Source organism: Lepisosteus platostomus, chromosome 6 (genome assembly GCF_059453375.1).
Source record: "Lepisosteus platostomus isolate fLepPlt1 chromosome 6, fLepPlt1.hap1, whole genome shotgun sequence".
NCBI lineage: Eukaryota > Metazoa > Chordata > Actinopteri > Semionotiformes > Lepisosteidae > Lepisosteus > Lepisosteus platostomus.
Window position 1 is genome coordinate 23,110,445 of NC_142616.1, and position 21,631 is coordinate 23,132,075.

General features: G+C 36.9%; 2 protein-coding genes across 4 annotated transcripts in view; one reads left to right on the forward strand and one right to left on the reverse strand.

The window, feature by feature from the left end:
* The window catches only part of LOC148661327 (phytanoyl-CoA hydroxylase-interacting protein-like), a 30,590-nt gene extending 11,142 nt beyond the window's left edge, over positions 1-19,448 (forward strand). The window contains exons 1-5 of one of the 2 annotated variants that reach the window (XM_088634859.1): positions 1,075-1,136; positions 13,033-13,229; positions 13,689-13,863; positions 14,004-14,121; positions 16,813-19,448. In XM_088634859.1, the coding sequence (XP_088490985.1) occupies positions 13,065-13,229; positions 13,689-13,863; positions 14,004-14,121; positions 16,813-17,347 (993 nt within the window). In that variant the 5' untranslated portion in view covers positions 1,075-1,136; positions 13,033-13,064 and the 3' untranslated portion in view covers positions 17,348-19,448. Of the gene's footprint in view, positions 1-1,074; positions 1,137-13,032; positions 13,230-13,688; positions 13,864-14,003; positions 14,122-16,812 lie in introns of those variants that run through there. The other variant, XM_088634858.1, reaches the window with a different exon arrangement.
* The window catches only part of fam13c (family with sequence similarity 13 member C), a 44,136-nt gene continuing 40,411 nt past the window's right edge, over positions 17,907-21,631 (reverse strand). For both annotated transcript variants that reach the window (XM_088634857.1, XM_088634855.1), the window contains exons 20-23: positions 21,462-21,557; positions 20,714-20,910; positions 19,874-19,975; positions 17,907-19,567 (exon numbers count right to left, since the gene is read on the reverse strand). In XM_088634857.1, the coding sequence (XP_088490983.1) occupies positions 19,444-19,567; positions 19,874-19,975; positions 20,714-20,910; positions 21,462-21,557 (519 nt within the window). In that variant the 3' untranslated portion in view covers positions 17,907-19,443. The remainder of the gene's footprint in view (positions 19,568-19,873; positions 19,976-20,713; positions 20,911-21,461; positions 21,558-21,631) is intronic.

A 21,631-nucleotide genomic window follows, 5' to 3' on the forward strand; every position in this document is an offset into this window, starting at 1 on the left:
AGTGTTTGTTAAAAAACAGCTTTTGCTGACTTTTTTTGATGACTCTGCATAATAAGAAAGTCTATAGCAGTTAATTTACTTACTGTATGATTCAGAAGGGAAATATAAAGCTGAAACATTTACATTTTAAGAAAAGCCTTTTTTTCTCTTTTACTCTTATGTAGTTTACAACTGTTTTATATTTAAAAGGACAGAAAAATATTTAAACAAGGTATTATGTAAAGTGACAATGATCAGATCTTAGTAAACTGATATAATTATGACTCACATTGGTATTAAGAAGAACTAGCCCCACAGATATTAAGAGAACAGTGTCGTTCTCAGCTTTGAAATGCAAGTTTTCATAACAGACCACCTTAAATTTCTACCGATCTGATTTTTACTGTTTTTTTTTCTGATTATGAGGTAATGTGTCATTGCAAATTATGTAACCCCTTTAAATATATTTCCTAAACTGAACTATAACTGTATCGGTCTGCTGCATAGTTATAAGTACAGTATTGCAACTGAGTCGGGTTCTTGAGGTTGTGCCCTCGCAGCTCCCACCCCAGTTCGTACCTCCACCTCATGGCCTCAACCCCGGGTCTCCGACGTCGCTCAACAGGGGTCTTGTCGGCTGAGCTAAAGACGATCTTCCTCAGCCCGGGCGGCCAAGATCCATGTTATGCGCAGGGGCGTATTCGTTACAGTATGTCAATTTAAAAGTGCAATAGGTTTCACTTCATGTTTACACTGTAAAACGGGGGGAAATTACGTGTTTTTCGTAACTTGTATGCTTAATGGTACGGGTCTCGGGTAATATCGCAAATGTTCACTGCGGGTTAAAACTGGACAAATCGAAACCCAAAAACATTTCCACCACTCTATATTTTTTTGCATCATACTGTTAAGTTAGGCAAATTCTTTATATAGATATATACCACCGTGAAAAGAAAAGTATTTTTTTAAACACAGTCTGCTTAAGCAATTGACAATCTTCATTTCTGGTACGAATCACTGCTTTAAAATTACGTTAATTCAAAGCGTACCTTCCCTAGTTCTTCCGGGTCGTAGGTGAGGCGGTCGACGTGATCTTAACGGTTGAAACGTGAAGAGTGTTCGGTTGGTTGAAGGACAAATCCTTGTTTCCTACGACGGTAATATGATGGGGAGGGAGAATATCATCTCTGGAACTTTCTAAAGAAATGTACCCATGTCATCGCAAAAAAATATGTGATGTTCCCATGTCATGCATTTGTTGAAACATTATTGTGGCACGATGGCATTTTGATTTTACAGTGAAGTTGATGTGCGAACAAATTCTTCTTTTTCTTTCCGAACGTGTATTAAACACTTGTTTAATCGTAGTATAATAAACGAAAGAGGGCGCATTAGTATGATTGCTTTATTATTAATAACTATCGACTGTATCCAGCCTATACAGAAAGCGCAGTTATGCCAGACAAAATACGTACTAATCTCGGTGACAACATTTCAGTAGTTAAGAGCTGCAGTATCTCGGCATTTCATTAACTACTTTGTTGCTAATTAAAAGACTCTTAAGTTATTCAGGAAGTGTGTACCCGATGTTTTCAACCTTTGCGCTTGCTTATGCCACGCGGCAATGTGCCCTACTTCACCATTAAACGACTCAAGACATCCTCCATATTCCGTGTCATATATCACATTCCTACTTTGAATTGTAACAGCGTTTTACTTCTTTGGAAAACAGCCGACACAACAGTCGCTTAAGCCTTTTTAAATTTATGTTCAATAGTGGGTAGGATTTATTTGGACAGAAAACGTTGAGCTCAGCAATTACCCCTCCAACTCATTGCATTTTTTTTCATTATTAAGCGTTGGTTGATTTGTCTTTTCCCAATCATCACGCACGGGTTTAAAAAACGGCATGACTTTCATTCTCTCCTGGATTTTGCTGGTGTAGTATGGAGCCGCACAGTCCAGGGAACATGAACTGGGAAAAAAAGCATATTTGCGAGAAGCGCCAACTCGGTCGTCTCTTTTTCGGGAGCCCGGGAACTGAACTAGTCATGGCCACCCTTTCTGAACTAAGGTTTCTAAACTAAGAATTTTCTTTAAGATGTTATTGAGATGCTGTCTGTATTAGGGTGCATGACTCATAACATGAAGGTTTCACGGACCTTCCAGCAGTGATCATGTGCACAAAAAGAGCAATTGTCACTGACGGGCTAAATGAAACTTTCAGTGTAAACGCATTTAATGTTACCGGTTTTCACATTTGTTTGTGTAATTTACAAAACATCACTTTGGAGTGCTGCTGCCGCCCTCGTTTTATCACACTGTACTATGTTTTCATTTTACATGAGTTTACTTTTGGGGTTCTTTGGCAGGTAATTCAGGAGCGTTACAACCGCAGTAGGTGAGGGAAACGCGTTTTAGTTCTGCAGTTTGTCATGATCAGATTGCTTTAGAAATTTAATATCGCCAAAAATGTTTTTGTCTTTTAAAATGTTATCTCCTTCAGCTCAGAACAGATTGCATTTAAGATTGATTAAGGTGGTGGCTGGAACCAATTTTGCTGCCAATGCCTAAGAATGCATGCTGCATATAGGAAGGGCAGTGAAAGAGCAAATCTCTTAAAGAACCGTGTTCCATTGTATGGTGAAGGCACAAGCAGAAGACCAATAAAGTATTATTTTTTGGCCTGATAAATGAGATGTCTGGATTACTCTAATTTGCTTGTTTGCAGCAGTAGACATGTTCTTTGCAGTGAATGGTTGCAGTGAATGGAAGAGGTGTTAGTGGGGCCAGCAGGGGGCACTCACCCTGCGGTCCATGTGGGTCCTAATGCCCCAGTATAGTGACGGGGACACTATACTGTAAACAGGCGCCGTCCTTCGGATGAGACGTAAAACCGAGGTCCTGACTCTCTGTGGTCATTAAAAATCCCAGGGCGCTTCTCGAAAAGAGTAGGGGTGTAACCCCGGTGTCCTGGCCAAATTTCCAATTGCCCCTTACCAATCCTGGCTTCCTAATAATCCCCCTCTATGAATTGGCTACATTACTCTGCTCTCCTCCCCACTGATAGCTGATGTGTGGTGAGCGTTCTGGCGCACTATGGCTGCCGTCGCATCATCCAGGTGGATGCTGCACATTGGTGGTGGTGGAGGGGAGTCCCCATTACCTGTAAAGCGCTTTGAGTGGAGTGTCCAGAAAAGCGCTATATAAGTGTAAGCAATTATTATTATTATTATTATTATTATTATTATTATTATTATTATTATTATCCAATACTGACACCTTGTAAGACACTTTTTTGGGGTATGCAAGTGGAAATGTCGGCCTGCAGAATGTGATTTCAGAATACAGGGACATCAAGATGAGCTGCAAAGTTGGATGGAATGAAAACCTTTGTGCCGAACGGTGTATAGTGGTGTTCTGTATTTGACAGGGTGACCTTTATGTTCCTTCAGGTTTCATTGTATTTGCTCACTATGAGAGACACAGGGTAGTGAGCATCACTTATATTTCGTTGTAACTAGTCTGACAAAATTTTATTTTGAAGGCTGGATGTCCCTCGTTTATAACTTATACAATGCAGGGTGTCAAGCCTTTCTTGCATTCTTCTTGCTTTTACAGTTTGGGTTAATTTTACCCTTGAATGAATGGAATAAAGCATGTTTTTTTTTTTACATTTCCTGTTGGGTGATAGACATTTCATTAACACATTGATCAGGCATTACAGAAATAGATACTGTAATTCCTCTGTTAATCCTCTGTTAAGTACTGTATGTTAATAACCATTTTCTGAATTTTTGTCATTCTGATTGTTAAATAGGACCCTTGTTGTGGTTTAAGACTGTAATTTGAAAACTTGTAGAATACAGATAGGCTTTGTCTTCATATTACTGTGTGCTATTCTACTGTTGCTTAGGCTGTAAGCCCAGTTTCATGGGAATGCTTGATACAGAAGGTGATCATGTCTGTTTCATTACTGTAATTGAGGGTGTTAGAATGGGTATTGAGGGCAGTTATCCTATTTAGCCTTTTTATGCTTGAGAAAAGCTCAAATTGCCATCTAGTTGTTGAATCTCTATAACTGAGGTTTGTAAAAGGACAAACCATAATACTGAGGTTGAAACTGAGGGTATATTTTAATGCATGTGATGAAAATAGTAATGCTTACAGTTTCGAAACAAAGGATGTACAGTATGACTGTATCCAATTCCCAGGCTTTCCATGAAAAATGCAAATTTGACATTATCTGAAGACATTAGTGATTTTTCTGTTGCTGGGTTTTATATTCACTGTTGTTTTTGTTTGTTCATATTATCTTATAATATATATGTACATGACACAATAGTGCATGTTAAAATACAATAAACTTTTGTTTTATATTCCATGACACTGTCAGCTTCATGCTGGGCAAAGCAGATAACGTCATAGCATAAGTCCTCCTGGGCAGTAATATCTAACATAATAAGTCATTATTTGAACAAAAAGTTCTAGTAAGATTAAAGATCTATACATTAATATAATGTGTTGTATTCAGTATTCTGACCATTGCACATTTTGTTGCTTTAAAGCTTGAAGACATGACTCTTCGAGTAGCAATAACAATTTGTTATATTCACGACCTACTGCACACAATCAAAGCAAACAAAAAAAAGGAATGAGATAATATGACCAAAAAAAGGAAAGGTCACAATTCCATAAGTATTCAAACCTGCTGTGTTAAATTAATATAGGAGCACATAATTACCCTAACAAGCCACACACTTAGTTGAGTGGCATTTTTCAAGGTGCATTAATAGTGGTTCTCCTGACTCTCAGAATTAAAACACCTGTCATTGTGAGGTTCCTTGGTGAGGTAGTGAATTTCAAGCAAAGACTCAACCATGAAGACTAAGGAGCTTTCAAAGCAAGCCAGGGATATACAGTAGTCATTGAGAATTACACCTCAAGAGAAGGGTACAAAGAATATCTAAGTCTTTGAATATCCCTGTAAGCAGGGTATTTAAATCATTAAGAAATGGAAGGTGCAACATTCTGCCTAGACACAGTCTTTCCAAATCACAGCTGGGCAATATCTACAGAGGTTGTCTGTATGACAGGGTAACCCATCTCAAATATTGTATGGGGTTTGCAACAAAGCATTTAAGTTATACTGCAGATGTTGCAAAATTGGAAAATGCAAAGTGTTATGTCTGATGCAACCTTAAAACAGAGCGTAAGTCAACACCATCCATAATGTCAAGTAATTGTAATTGTTACCAAAGGTGCTTCCACCAAATATTGAGTTCACGGGTCTAAATACTTATGCAATCATTATATTTGATTTCTGTCTCTTTCATTTTCATTTAATGTAAGTTACCCTTAGTAGTCTTCAGTTTAAGCATTCAGGTTTTGAACAAACTATGAAGTAATAATAAAGTGTATGTATCCTTTTAGAAATTTACAAAAGGGTCTGAATACTTTTCCGAGGTACTCTATAAACTGTGTAAACCTGCACATAACTGACGACTGCTGAGTCTAGAGTACTGTTTTGCAGAACATGTACATGTTGGCTAGCCTGTAAGAAACATGATTTCAGGAGGTGTACTGTGGGAAGATTTACAGCTATGCCAATGGGAGTTGACATTTGTCAACCCGCAGATAATCTCATTGAAAAACATGGACGCTTCTTTGAAAACTGCGGCTGTGACTGGGCCAGTAAGATAGTTGCCAGCTTTGGCTGATGACATAATGTCAGCTGTGCATTTGATGTCTGCTGGGCTTGTAAAACAAAAGCTAAACCCCAGTAAGCCAATAGCATGCAGCCAGAGAACAGAGCTCTGTACAGCACTGTTCTGTTCCATTGGTCTTGCTAGGGTGATAAAGAATTCAGAAGTGCCTCTGTTTGCTATGTAATACTTTCTGGGTGCTGCTGTACTTCGTTTGCTTGTTCAGTGAAAAGTAAGCTTTCATTACACTGGTATGTTGATTTTTTCATTTGTTTCAATTTAGATTGATTTTTTTTTTTGGGGGGGGAGGGTTTAACCTACACACAGAATCAAAATTCTCAAACATTTATAAAACAAGCTTGAAATAATGGAAGGATAAAGACTGGGTTTTGTTAATTCTCTTTGAAAAAGAACAGTGACTAACCAGGAAAAAATGAGAAACCATTTTTTTTTCGGTTCTTATATAACCAGCTTTTGAAACCGTGTTTCTGAAGCATCTTCTGGCTGGGCTAAGACAGCAGCCCCACAGGGCGGGCTGTGATGGGAATTTCAGAAATCTAAAGTGCTGAGTCAAATGATGTGCGATAGCATCCGAATGAATAATAGGAGCTGTTTGTCTTACCCCCTCTGCTGGCTGAGGTTGTGTTTCATACCATTCCTTGGGGAAAGTCACAGATTATATGATTTGCCAGTTCCTAGTGCAGTATAGAGTAGGTATTTTCCTGTGACTGCTCTAGAAGGCTGCTTAATGTACTGAGATTCAGGAACTTTCTCTCATGAACATTTGTAAGATGTTATGTTCTAATAGCAATTGTAAAATTAGATTTTTTAACACTAAAAAGATCATGTGCTTTCCTAAGGTAATTATTATAATCTTTTATAACATATAAACATCATACTGTATATATATATTATAATAATAATAATAATAATAATAAACTTTATTTTATGTAGCGCCTTTAAAGGTGGCTTCTCAAAGCGCTTTACAGGATGACAATAACAATAAATAAGAAGACTACAACAATAAATAAGAAGACTACAACAATAAATAAGAAGATTTCACAAGATAGGACACAATTATAATTACAACAGTACAACAATAACAATAGAGGAGACCATGGAAGGTGGTATTAAGAAGAGCAGAGGGGTGAAGAATGGAACCAGTTAAGTAAAGGCTTTTCTGAAGAAGGTATTGAGGTGCCAAGCTATGTAAAGCCTTATAGGTGAGCATGAGGATTTTAAAGTCTACGCGGAATTTGACCGGAAGCCAGTGCAAGGACTCCAGGATAGGAGTAATGTGAACACTTGCACTAGACCTGGTCAGGATTCTGGCTGCTGAATTTTGGACATACTGCAGCTTGTTCAGAGTAGATTTAGATACCCCAGGGAGTAGAGCATTGCAGTAGTCAATTCGAGAGAATACAAATATGTTGATCAGCTTTTCAGCCACAGTTAATGATAGCATAGGGCGTAGTCTTGTGATATTTCTAAGGTGAAAAAAAGATGTTTTGACAGTATGCTGTACATGTAGGTCGAATGTTAAGCCAGAATCGAATATAACCCCAAGGTTTTTCAATTTTGATTGACGCTCAAGTACAGAGCCATCTACAGACAGGGTTACAGGACTGGCTTTACGAAGTTGATGGGGGGTACCAATAAGCATGACTTCAGTCTTGTCACAGTTAAGATGAAAGAAGTTTGAGTCATCCAAATTTGTCAAATGTCAGAGATGCAATTAAATAAAATAGAGACAGCCACATCAGTGTCGGGTTTGGTATGGATGTATATTTGAGTATCGTCAGCGTAAAAATGAAAGCTGAGGCCATGTGATCTTAAAAGCTGACCAAGTGGGAACATGTAAATGCTGAAGAGCAAGGGGCCCAGTATTGAGCCCTGGGGGACACCAGACTTGACAAGACCAATTTCAGACCTGTACCCATTGAGAGAGACAAAGTGACAGGGATCAGTGAGGTAAGACTTAAACCATTTGAGGGCAGTGTCAGAGACTCCAAACACAGTCTCGAGACGAGAAAGTAAGATGTTATGGTCAACAGTGTCAAAGGCAGCACTGAGATCAAGAAGGATGAGTATGGAAAGAGAACCAGAATCAGAAGCTATTAGGAGATCGTTGGTGACTTTGACTAGGGCGGTTTCTTATATATATATAACATTTAATTCAGATAAAATTAACTTGAAAAGAAATTCCATGGAATGTAAATAGATTCTCTTTTGAGAAATTTCTCTTTTTTCTTTTGTAGTCAGTGGAAATTAATATTCATGATCCTTTAGTTTTCCAGCAGCACGTGTTATGTAGACAGAACTCTCAGCTTTTGTTTTTAGCTCTGTTAATGAGGAATCAAAAGTGTAGCTCTTATAGTAAGACATCTGTGCTATGCTCAATTAAAATAATGATGTTTATTAATGTTATTCAGCAGTGGTATTATATTTTGTGCTGTTCTTATTTCAGGATTACCAATAGTTTCTATTAGCATTTGCATTTCAAACAGCAATGGCCAGTCTGTTAAGCAAGATATATATATTTTATATACATAAAAAGCATAAATAAAATTGTGCTTGAATTCCGTGCTTTCCTTACCTTGTGTTGTTTGTCTAGCCTCTGGTTAACAAATATTAACTTGCTGTGCTAAATTTTTATGCATTATAAAAATCTATATTAGAGGAAAGGCAAGGTTAATAAGATAATTTAAATACAATATTGCACTTTGTTACATACTTCCACAAAATAAGTGTTTTATTATGTATTGGAATGAAAAGCACTATATAAAATGCGCGCTGAAGGTCTGCAAAGAAACCTGTTCCAAGTGTCAGCACTACTTTGATGAAAATGTGGCAGGAGTTAAGTTTCACTGCCCACAGTTTTCTTTGACAATGTAGGAATTCAATTTAAGACAAAATAATTGAGTGGATTACATATATGTTTTATATTTCTTCAGTCTGATTATGATTATTTTGGTACTTTTATTTTTTCAGATTGCCAACAATTCAATTACTTGCTCTGATCATTTACGAGATTTTACTTAAAGTTTAAACTTAAACTTAAAGATAGATTAGAAACTGTTGGAGTCTAAATCTAGCTGCAGTTTAAGACATATCTCATTAGTACTTTAACCAAAGAATTCTGAGAAATCTAAATACATTCAGGTGATACAAATGAATTTATAACTGATAGAGATAAATGTACGCTAGACTGCCGGGCCATTTTATAATAATATTTTATTTTTCATTTCATTTTATTTTTACGCACAGTCACCTAAGGAATAATACTCAGAGTTATTGCCTGAAATGATAATGCTCAATAGAGTACACATGAACATGTTATTTCAGCTGAAGAAGGATTTTTTAATATCTTAACACACAAATGTATAGGCATATTTTGTTTTATATGAATAGGCGATGTATATGTGCTTTTAAAGGCTACTGATGCAAAAAAATAATAAGCCAGAATATACATTATGAGCAGGTATTTTTTGTGTCAGAGTTCTTTAAAATGGCTGCATGCTGAGGCCTTGCAGCAATCAAGTGCTTCGATCGAGGATTGTCTTGTGAAAGCAGGCAAGTGCGGACTGGGTACAACACTGCTGTAATTTGCTTTTAGCAAATTAGCCTGATGTTTTGAGGTAATTGCCGTGCAACAGTGGCCATTACATGCCAGATCAAGGTTTCATTTTTGGAGGTTTTGTTTGGCCTTTTGTTCTTGTTGGAAAAACAGAAATGTTCAGCACCTGTGGCGATTGCTGTGCTGTGTCAGTACAAGGCTCCATCACTTATCACTGATTTAATCTTTTCCACAAGTTGATAGGTTCTGTGGGAGTTTCAAGGGCCAGCATTAAGCATTAGCCTGAGTATTATGTGAAAGGCATTCCATTGTGTGGAAGACAAAATTGTGTATTTATCGCACGGCAACAGATAATTTATTATACTGTTTCAAGTGGGATAAGTAGATGATAGAAACGTGAGCAAAGTCATTTGCACACATAATTAAAAAATGTGCACGTCTTTGATACAGTTTAAGCATTGTACTGTTGCAGAGTTCCAAGTACTTTATGTCGGGAGACAAAATAAGTGACTTTGTGTAACATATTTAGTCTCCAAACGCATGATAGTACAGAAAGTGGTAGTCTGGTGTTATTTTGCCATTATTTTCCTTGTTCCTTCATTGATGATAAAGTTCATTTAAAAATATCTTGAGATCATGTCCAGATCTGATTTTCTTTCTTCTTGACCTTGCGTGCTGCTATCAGTTAAGCTGCATGTGAAATGGAAAAGTCAGTCAGGCTGAACTTGTTGGCATCAGCAAAATAGTTCTGATTCAAGGAAGTCTTTTATTTTGCATACGCTCACTGACTTGCGATAGTAAACTCAAATGTATAGGTGTTACAGGGAGTTTAGTTCCAGGAAAAATAGCAATAATGATCTCTTTCACTGGTTTACTCTACAAGAATAATTGGAATCACTTGAAATGTCGGTAACATTTGAGATTAGGGATTGCAAGTGCCATTTATAGACATTATAATAGAATATGAAATATTAATAGAGTGATATAAATGTGATCATTACCAACTTCTATTGTACATTAATTGTATGTTAGAAACTAAACCCCAGTCCTGACCTTAACCTGAACCATAGCAATGTTTTATAACTGTTCATAATGTTATCAGTAACATGTATATCTCAGTATTTAAGACGGCTATAAATTACATAAATGGTCATTTACTAAAATGTCATTAATAGTGAGAAAGTCACTATGCAATAACTGCTAATTTCACTTTTTGTATATAAAGGTGAGATATATGTTCCACACTTTGTTAATGACAGAAATCAAGTACCTATACAGTATATACTGTATTTAAACAGATGAATCAAAGGGAGTTAGACTTGTGTACAAAATTATCAATAGACCATACTATGCATGGTCACCTAACATGAAAGCATAATAATTAAATTAAAACCTAAAAGCTGTTTTAGAGCCAGATCAATTAATTTAATGTGTCACTTGGAACGGCATGAATGTTTCCAGTTTGTTTAGTGGGGATTATTTTGGGTCCACCTTCATAGAACACCTTCATAAGACATAGAACTTCAGCCTTCAAGATGTGGGATGACACTTCGTGTCATATTCTACATAGCTTTGTGTTTTGTTGCTATGGAAACTATTCGGTTCACATTTTTCAAGGCTTTTCTACAGTTGCGTGGAATGGTCTATGAATAGTGCCACTACTATCTGCAGACGAGCAGGGGCTGTGTAAAAAGACACTGGTGAGGTTAAATAGATTTTTAGTGTCTCTTGGGGTGTGTTGCATAACCAGGCCTTGCTATTTGCTGACAGGGAGGGAACAAAGGAGTACAATATTGCTGAAGGCTGTTCTTTAAGATGTTAATCATCTGTCTATCTTAAAACTTCTGGATCTTTTTTGTTTAATGCTGTGCATTGCAAAAAATCAAATCCTTAATACTTGCAGCTTTAAAAACAGAGTAGGTGAGAGTAAGCAGAGAAATGAATAACAGTATTGAACTGTAAAAAAGTTCATTCTTCTTATCCTTCACAATTTATTTGAATGTTATGGGATTTTTAAAAACCTTTTCTCAATAGAAATAAAATAACTAGAACAAAGCACCCAGGGGACTCACTCATAGTGCTATCCCAAACCAAGTGATGCATGCATTTTCCTCATCCTAATTACTCTGAGCTTACAAGTGAGAATTGATTAGGAGTTGCTAACTCCGCCATGTACTGTAGCTTATTGCTGTTTTAGAACATGGAGCCTGATGTGGTGTAACAAAGAACTGAACATTTGAGCTATATGTTTTTTTTTATGGTGGATATGAAAAACAAATGAACATTTTGAAATATTTATATTAAAATCACATACGCTTTCATATTCATTTTGGGCCCACAGAGACAATACTGTAGTCTTTGTTTTCCAGAACATGTCTTTCAGTCTCTCTCTGGACTATGAGTGTAGTGGTGAATGGGCTTAATACACATTTAAATGCTCTTCATGCACAGTGTGAGAGAAGGCATTACATGACAGCACAGTGATTTGAAGAAACAAGTTTTTAATTATGCAAAAAAATGAATCTACTGTTTTCAAAGACCTGCACCACTCTACAGGAAAAAGTGTTTAAGTTACATACACTAAGTATCAAGGCCTTTGAGCTGAATCTTACTATGCTGTGAATTCTGAATCTTCACTAAATATAAATATTCTAAATAATATACTGTATGTAAATATATTGCAGTGCTGTAGAACTATGGGAAGAATTTTATTTTTCAAAACAAAGAATAGAAGGAATAATTGAGACCAAAGATATATTGGATTATACAGCATCCAGGTATTGCATTTGTCTGAACTTTTTCTAACCAAGCAAACTAAACTCCATTAAAAAGATGCATTTATGTTTGTGTAAATGAGACCCTGACCCATTTTTGGAGTGACTTAATCATCAAGCTGGAGTATTCAAGGTTTGAAATATTGAGTGAGACATAGCAACTTCATTGTCTTTTCAGCATCAAAAGGTTTGGAATTGGGTTCAGAATTTTCAGCCTGTATACAGCTTAGACAAAATACAGTATTGTTTGCCAAATGTGGGCATTTGTAGTTTCACATTTCCTTTGAATCCTTTTATTTTTTTCTCCAGCTAGAAAAGCACTATCATTCATATATCAGATGTTAGTTACTGTATAACAATCCACTTTTCTGTACATTGTTCTTGAGCTGGAGCTATTATCGGTTGCTATGATTTGATGTTATATGAATACTGGCCTCACAGAGTGTTTTGCAAAAACTGACATTTCTCTTTATTGCTATGACCTTGAAGTGATAATCTTCCCTGTTCTGGTAGTAAACATTATAGATTTGTTTGTGCATGTAAAAGGACTCACAACACGTAAAGCAGGTGTATAATATGGTACATACTAGTGCAACTCGCTTAACTATTATTAATTTTCTCTGAATTATTTAAATGAAGAGTGGTGTCATAATAGCTGGCTTCTGGAAAATGAAATGTAAACTGGAGGAAAGCATTGTAGGTGTTGCCATGGTAATGCATGCAATTCCAGCATTGGTTCATAATATTAAAATAAATCCTTGAAATAGGTTTTCTTTGTCTGCTAACATTTACAAAAAACATTTATCAGGGATGATATAATATTGCAGAGCTCACAAAGCCTTTGATCGGTGGACATCTTAGATCTACATTAATGATTTGAGTGAGATTTAAACATACTGTAGCATACAAAATTCACTTTTAAATCGTCTGCCAGCCAAGGCAATATTTCAGCTGCTTTGTGAATAACAGAAACTGTTCTGTTTTTCTTTTTCTGTAGGAAATAAATCCCAGGATAGTGGGATTGCCGAGATGGAGGAGCTTCCAGTGCCACAGAACATCAAAATAAGCAACATCACATGTGACTCCTTCAAGATATCCTGGGATATGGATCCCAAATCCAGGGACCGTATCACACACTACTTCATTGACCTAAACAAGAAAGAGAACAAGAACTCAAACAAGTTCAAACATAAGGTATTCTTTGACATGACTGTGCTGAAATGTGGCACAGTGTCAGTACATTTTCACTCTTGGTCTTCTGTGGAAGGTGAAGCAAATTGATTTGTCCCATTGCGGTTTCTGGAAATATTTTATCCTTCTCCTTCAGCTGTCAATGTTATCAGTTTTAAATTACTCACTGAGTTAAGTATACTTTTCTGGCAAACTGAAACACATCCTTGCAAAGCTTGCAGACGTACTGTAGTCCTTGGTATAAATAGAAGCTCAAGGCTTCTGTGTCCAGGAGTTTGAGAGATTCAGTAAGAATCAATCAATAGGACTGTAATGTAGGAGCCTTGACTTTCCCGGTGGAAACTTCAGAAGAGATTGACACAGGCAGCACAGGTGTTTAACGACGATAGTGTCTACACCGTTAAATGTACTAAAAATCACCATTTTTTTGCGGTATTTCTGTTTGCATGCTCTTTGTCATAGGATGTTCCCACAAAACTTGTGGCCAAAGCCGTTCCTCTTCCCATGACTGTCAGAGGGCACTGGTTCCTGAGTCCTCGCACGGAATACACAGTCGCCGTGCAGACAGCGTCCAAGCAGAGCGATGGGGACTACGCTGTTTCGGAGTGGAGCGAAATCATAGAGTTCTGCACTGCGGGTGAGTCTGGTAGTTATGTGAAGTCTAGTAGATATGTAGATCAGGAAAACAGTAGAATATTCACAATCTTTAGTGATCGCTGTTGTACTTCCTCTCACATGCTAAAATAATACTAAATAATTACAATTCCTGTTTTTCAGATTACTCGACAGTGCACCTAACACAGTTGTTAGAGAAAGCTGAAGTGATTGCTGGCAGAATGCTGAAATTTTCAGTGTTCTATCGCAACCAGCATAAAGAATACTTTGATCAAGCCAGGTATGTGCTGCTGTGCTTTTCTTTTTATAGTTTTGGGATTTCCATGATTCATTACGGTGTTTACTTGGTGTCCCCTTGTTCATGTGGGGTTTCTCCTGGGGCTCCAATTTCCTCATGTAATCCAAAGACTTGCTAGCTGGGTAAATTGGCATCTTTAAATTGAGTGGAGTTGTACTGGTATACTGTACAGAGAGTAGCCGCATCGTGAATGTCAGAATGACTGGATGTCACATTATGGGAATGTCTAAAGAAATAGGTTTATCTTCAATATCTAAGTTACATGGCAAGCTGTTTTATTTATTTTTTTAAATGGCAGATATTTCATTTATAGTGTGAGCATTTAAAGCTGAAGTCTTCCTGTGTCGTCCCATCTTTTATTGGTATTTATATCTTCCAATGAAGATATAATTTGTGAAACTGACTACAAGGCTGGCTTAGCAATCATAGTAAGCGAACACCATCTTTGTAGCATTACTACCTTAGTAGCATTAGAGAGTGAATTTAAGAATTATTTTGATACAGTTACTGTATGTATTTGTGTGGCTTTTTCAAAAGTTGTTAAACCATTCTAATGTATCAATACATGACCATGTTGTTAATTTGTGACTTCAATAGTTAAAGGCGTAAGGGTTTAAAATAAAAACATTTAATGAATTAAAGCTGAGTTGTGATGGGCAGCTTTGCAAATGATGTATTTTTATGAACTTTCAATAGAAGCAATTTGACTCTTGAGAATAATGATCTCTCTGCTAAAATGGAGATCTTCTGTCTGCTGCCTGAGTCACCTTGTTAAAAGAATGGTTTTCATTCGGTAACATATTCCTGGTGGGGGTTGCTGGAAGCATAGGGCGCATGACAATATTCTCACACCCCAGCGAAGACCGCAATCCATCACAGGCCACAAAGGAGCATTGTAGAGGCAGCAGTGAACCCAGTCGGCATGTCTTTGGAAGGTGGGAGGAAACCCATGTGAAGATGCGCACTCTGTACATAAAGCACCCACATCCTGGGCTTACGAGTTGTGAGGCAGCTCTGCTGACCCCCAAGACCACCATGCTGCTGTATTCTGTAATCTGTGCAATAAATTATTTTCCCAGGACATAAGACATGGAACACTGGAGCTTATTGCCTGCTCATAATAATTATCCTGATTTATAAAATGAGGAACGGATGGTTTTTGGACTTGGAAGTGACTGAAGCAAGACTGCTTTTATAGTTTTGACCTTAGTTCTCACCTTAGGTATCTCTCTAGAAACAAGAAAGTCAGACAATGCATTATTTTTATTAATATAACGAACTAATTCAATGCATTATTTGTAATCTGAACATTTTTCCATTGAAAGTACTGTTCTGGGATTCTGTCATGTCCAATAGACATCTTTCCTATCTTGCATATCTTGATTAAACTTAATGAACACTGTACACATGTGTCTTAAAAATATTACACACAACCACTCTTGAGATACTAATAGGATTTGGTCTATAATGAATTGCTTTTTCATTAGCTCCTTGTGTTAATTAAACATTTTCACCTTTTTAAAGATCAGAAAATACATTAGTGCCATCTTGTGGTCTAGAAGGTGCGCTTCCTAAACAGTAGAAAAAAGTGTTTTGAAAATTCCCAATGAAAAAGCAACTTGCAATGTAAAAACCTTTTAGTGCATCTCACTGGATGATAATAATAATCTGCAACATTATTATTCAGTAAATTCTAGTAAAACATTCAAAAAACAAAATGCCTAAAACTCTTCTCAAAAGTCCAGGTAGGAAACAACACTAATCAGTTAAGAAATTTGACTCAGGCAGTATGGCATTTTTTTCTCCCAAAATTACAGTTGGGCTGAACAATAATCTTGGCATTATTAGATGTTTGTACTTTTTTAATTGTATTATATACCGAGCATTAAAAGTAACTTAGCACTTACAACTGTAACAGATTCTCAAAGCTATCAGGAAAATGACAAAACAATTAGAGCAGGTTCACTGACATTCTGTTGAATAGACATGACATTAGTAAATTAATGCTATCACTTACCAGTTCTCATCAATATAGAAGGTCTGTCTCTGGCCCGAGGTCATTACTTCTGACCTGGCTTTAGGGAATTTTAAACAGACACCTGTTGTTGTACGTGACATCTCAGAAATAACTCAAAGGCATGGATACCTTCATCAGGAATAGCCACTGGGCCATTAGCGGAATGGTTACTCATGAGTGGTGCCTACTTTTAAAGTCACAGTATGTTAGCATGTGTAGCCACTGTTGGAAACAATACAATCTGTATTGCAGCAGGTTGCTGATGAAGTTTTGTGGAGTTCTGTACTATTCCTCCTGTATAGCCTGAGCAAGCATTAGCCTGTTCACTGGTCTCGGAGGCCTAGATGCCACTTGGGCTTCCAACAAGGCATAACTCATTCTCACCTCGCAAGTAAGCCACTGTTACAGCATGAAGACAAGCATTGGTTGTCCTGCTGGAATACCTTCATGTCAGGAAGGGCAACATGTGAGGTCACAGGAGCAGGGCTGTGCGTCATTTGCATCATGTGGACATTTATAGTGACGTTTCTTTTGGTGTTCAGTATGCACGTATACACGCTCAGTATACGGTAAACAAAAGATCATCTTATGTTCAGTATTTCTACAAATGGCAGTGTTATTTCAGTTTTTTCTTAACTAATCTTTTCTCTTTTCAGAGACATGCAGAACAATAAGATGCTACCATCAGTGAAGGATAACAGTGGCAGTCATGGATCCCCCATCAGTGGAAAACTGGAGGGCATCTTCTTCAGCTGCAACACTGAGTTCAACACTGGGAAACCGCCACAAGACTCACCGTACGGAAGATACCGGTTTGAGATCCAGGCCGAATGCCTTTTTAATCAAAAGACTAACCTCTACTTTGGGGACTTTTACTGCATGTACACCGCCTACCACTATGTCATCCTGGTCATGGCCCCTGCTGGGTCTGTGGGCGACGAGTTCTGCAAACAGCGCCTGCCTGCGCTGAACATCGCAGACAACAAATTCCTGACCTGCACCGAGGAGGAGGGCCGGCTGGTGTTCCACCACGCGCAGGATGTCATATTGGAGGTGATTTACACCGACCCCGTCGACCTTTCTCTGGGAACAGTCACTGAGATCAGTGGCCACCACCTAATGAGTTTGTCCACGGTAAACGCAAAGAAAGATCCCAGCTGCAAAACCTGCAACATCAGTGTTGGACGCTAACCTGTACCGCTGTGCAAACCCACACAGATCGTCTAACCCCTTTAATGTTCCATCTCACCTTGTTCAGACTCTTCAGAAGCATGCGGATGCAGCTTTGTACCAAACAGCAGTTGTTTCTTTTGAGGGTTACTTTTTTCTATCCTGAGTAGATTTGTTCGTGTTTCTGTTTTTTTTTGGGAGGTATTTGTGAAGTCGCTGCCAAATCAGACATTAACAATGCTTCTTTACCCCCCTCCTGGCTGTGATGCTTAACAGACCATTTCTCCAGTTTTAGAGCTGCAATGTATTGTTTTGCCAAAGGTAACAAAAACCGATTGAAACCGCTGTAGAAAAGCAATGGTAACAGCTTCTAAATGGCATTTTAAATGCATATTAATTTTATCTTGTGATTAAAATTAATTACTGGGTAATTTAAAAGAGCATGATAGGATGTACTTGCGGCATGAATTTAATATTGAAAAAACTAGAATTGTCAGCACTTCCAACTTGTTGTTCAACAGTGTTACATGTTATTTATTATAGTTAACAGAAACCATATACTGTGTTTAAACATAATAAATGTGATAGAAAAAATATTTATTTTACTGTTGTATAAAAATTTTACAAACCAGAAGTGCACAATATCAAGGATTCCAACCATAGCAATCAATGCAGTTTGGGAAAACAATTTTCAAGCTGATGGAAAAACAAATAGGAAATTGCAGCCATCAGTTGCACTAAGCTAAAAAGATCAAGCTATCTTACATGATACCATTTTAATCAGAAAGCTTAAGACTGTTAATTTGTTATTAATGTATGGGGCATAGCAAGCTTTATATAAAATATCTACCACATCTGATCATTAAATCACAACATTTGTAAGATCTTTAAATGATTCACATGCATATACACTTTACAACAGTGTAAAGGTTGTTTGTAATCTATCAAAATATTTCCATCAGCAGATTTTAGATTGTGGTTTAACAATCACCAGAATTGCACTTAACAGAAAGCATCATTTGAGCATAAACTACTATATACCTATAATAGCTATAGTATTTTTCACTTTTCACAGAACAAAATATTACAGTGAAGAAAATATTGCAGTGAAAAATGAAAAAAAACAAAACACAACTGTTACCATATTGCAGATACATTCCCAAAACTGAAAACAGAACTTAAAAACATTTTTTGGATGCAACATAGTACTCTAAAAATGCATTATGCAGACTAATATTTTGTATTGGATTTATCCTATATAATTAACCCAAGGTCTTGAGGATGTTTCAGAATGAGATGCCCTTCTTTGCTCCTCTTTAACAAACTCTTAATGCCTTATCTTTATTGCCATTTTTCATTATTTTTACAAGGATGTCCAAGCTTCCCAAAACTTAAGTGACATAGTGACATTTTATGTTTTTAAATTTCTGAGCTTAATAGCTGTGAATTAGAGGTACTGAATGTAATAAGTAATGTTTTGGTCTTCTGAACAGATACTAGGTCTGACATGCTTTTCTGAACTAAATGCAGTTTTTTGAAGTAATGGACAAAGGTGGAATTATATTACTGTGAATTTTAGAAGCAACAAATGTTTGCAGACAAGTGTTCAAATGAACTGGATCCCCATCCCTTTTTATGTTAGTGAAATTGTCCATTCTAGTTTCAAGATTACAGAAAATGTAAAATGCTAATGAGAACAAAGAAAGATGCATATTATTTTGGCTTTGGTTTAAAAAAAGAGCAATAATATGTTCCCCCTTCAGTAAAAATAAAGTGCCATATTTTAGCATAGAAACAAATACCACTCTTGTAACAAACATCAGTTCTGTTTCAAATGTTATTTCCATGTTTTCAGAATAAACTATTTTAGGAGCTACATTAGCTACATAAGTAGTCATAGTGCATGTTGCAGCTTTTTCACAAACGACGAGAGGCATTTGAAATGTCCGTTGCTAAGCAACAGTTGAATATGTTGCCGTCTTTTCATTTTGTCAACCAGGGTGATTATTAGTAAAGTGCATCGTAGTGTCTGTAGGGCACAAACAAGTTCAATAGAAAACATCTTTCAATGCTAATGTCTTAACAGGTCTTCAAAATAAAAAAAGGTAATTCATCCCTCAAATAGTCTTTGAAGCTTCTTGTTTGCTGAGGAGAACTTCCAACAATCTGAGTTTAGCTTTGATATTCTTATATTCGTAATATTCTTCAGCCATTGGAATGCGGTCCTCCTTTTGGGCAGCCCTACCAGAGGAAAAGAAAACACAAGACACGCGTCACATAATATTACTCCCTAATTCAGTTTTTTTGTCTAAATGTCTTATGTATTAATTGGAATAGTTTTACTATTTTAAATAATTTGAATAGCATTTATCAGTACAAATCGTTTATCTATGTGCTCCTAAGTGTGTATTAAGCATTGTGTGTGCATGGGAACTGTGAAATGATTTAGCTACAAAGCTGATTTAAAAAAAATATAGATGTCAGAAATCCAAAAGTAACACTATTAAAACACACCAAAAATGTCTAGAACAGAGCGCATTTTCTTACCTCCCCATTTGTTTAAAAAACTGGTCTTCAAATTCTCGTAAAGCTCTGCGAAGCCTATGTTTCTCTGCTCTTGTTTCCCGGAGGTACTCTAGTAACTCAGGCCTGGAGGGGTTTAAAATAACACACAAAAAAGGCATGACAATTATACATGATTTATGCTCTGTACAAGTTATGCAACACAAATCAATTAGTCTAGAGCTCATACTTAGTCTTTGCCTACCTGAAGACCACAGTCACCTGACAGAACTTGATTTTATGACAATAGCAGCCCTGTGTACATTGGCTGAATAAAACATTGAAAAAATGTTACAAGCAGTAGTTGATACTACCAAAAATCATTGAAAGCACTGAAAACATTGGATGTATAAATGGTAATGCTGGAAAATGTAGATGTGTTGAAATGTGGAATTAACTGGGGGTTGTACTGTAGCTCTTCTAGCTGTTCTAGGGACAGCTTGAGGATTTTTGTGAGTTTTACATAAACATAAAAACGTTTACTACAGCATTTTTACATCTGGAGCATCTGGAGCATCTGGAGGAAGATGCTTTTTGTAGCATTCCAGCATGGTTTAAATTTCTTTCCAAAATATGGTTTCCGCAAAAGACCAAGCAAGATTACACATGACTGGGATTCTTGAAATCGCTAGATTTGGGATATATTACAGTGAAGAAAATATTGCAGTGAAAAATGAAAAAAAAAAACACAACTGATATAGGGATGCATGAGCAGAAAGTGAGTAATGTGAAATCTCGTGCTCTTATACAGAAGCTACAGTCGCACTGTCTCTGTTTACAGCAAGTCATAGTATAACGTTTCAAGACTCAGGGGCAGAATCTTACTTGGAAGCTTCATGCAAATTGGACAGACTGATGGCTGGCTGTCTGACTGCTTTCACTTCATCCAAAGGTGACACGAAGGCAGTCTCATTGTCTTCGTCTTGTGGACACAGAGACTCATCAGTGGAAATCTGACAGAGCGCTCTGGATGGTGGAACAGGACTGTGCGTCATGTTGTCGTCATCAGAATCTTCTTCCTCCTGCACACAGCAAAACTATCCTTACAAGCTGCTTTGAGAGCTAAAATGTTCAAATTCTAACTCTACTATAGGATATCATAGGATTTTAAGTGGTATTAATGTTTTGCACTAGGCAGCTCATTAAAATATGCGCTACCCTAACAATATTGAAAGGACTAATATGAATGTGCTTAAACAAGTTATGCAAGTGACAGTGGTGATCTCCAAACTGTTGCCAAAGCAAGTGAAAGTGTAGCCTCACCTGAGGTTTAAAAAATATCCTTGTATTAAAATATTTTGGCATGGTTTGCACTCAGCTGTCAGCCTGCCTAACCAACAATTAAAGTAAACCCTAACAGAGAACCCCATTAGTCTGTAATTTAAAAAAAAATAGAAAAGGGACAAATTTAATATGACATACCTAATCTGAAAAAAAAACTAGTTAGATTAACAGGTCACTCTCAAATGTTTCTAGCTGTTAGTATTTTAGTATGTCCATACAGGTCAGACTCCATTTGCGACAGAGCTGTCAGGTCATGTCAATGAATGCAGACTCTAGGACTGAAACTCACAATAGTAGTTATGGAGGGCATCGAGCAGAGCAGCTGTTTGATGGCTCTGTATCTGTCATAGAGGGGCTTCATGAGATTTCTTTCCTGCTTGGTAACCTGAAAAAAACCAAAATGCTTGCTATTCAATTTAATGGTACCAGATGATTTATATAACTTTTCTATGAATAGAA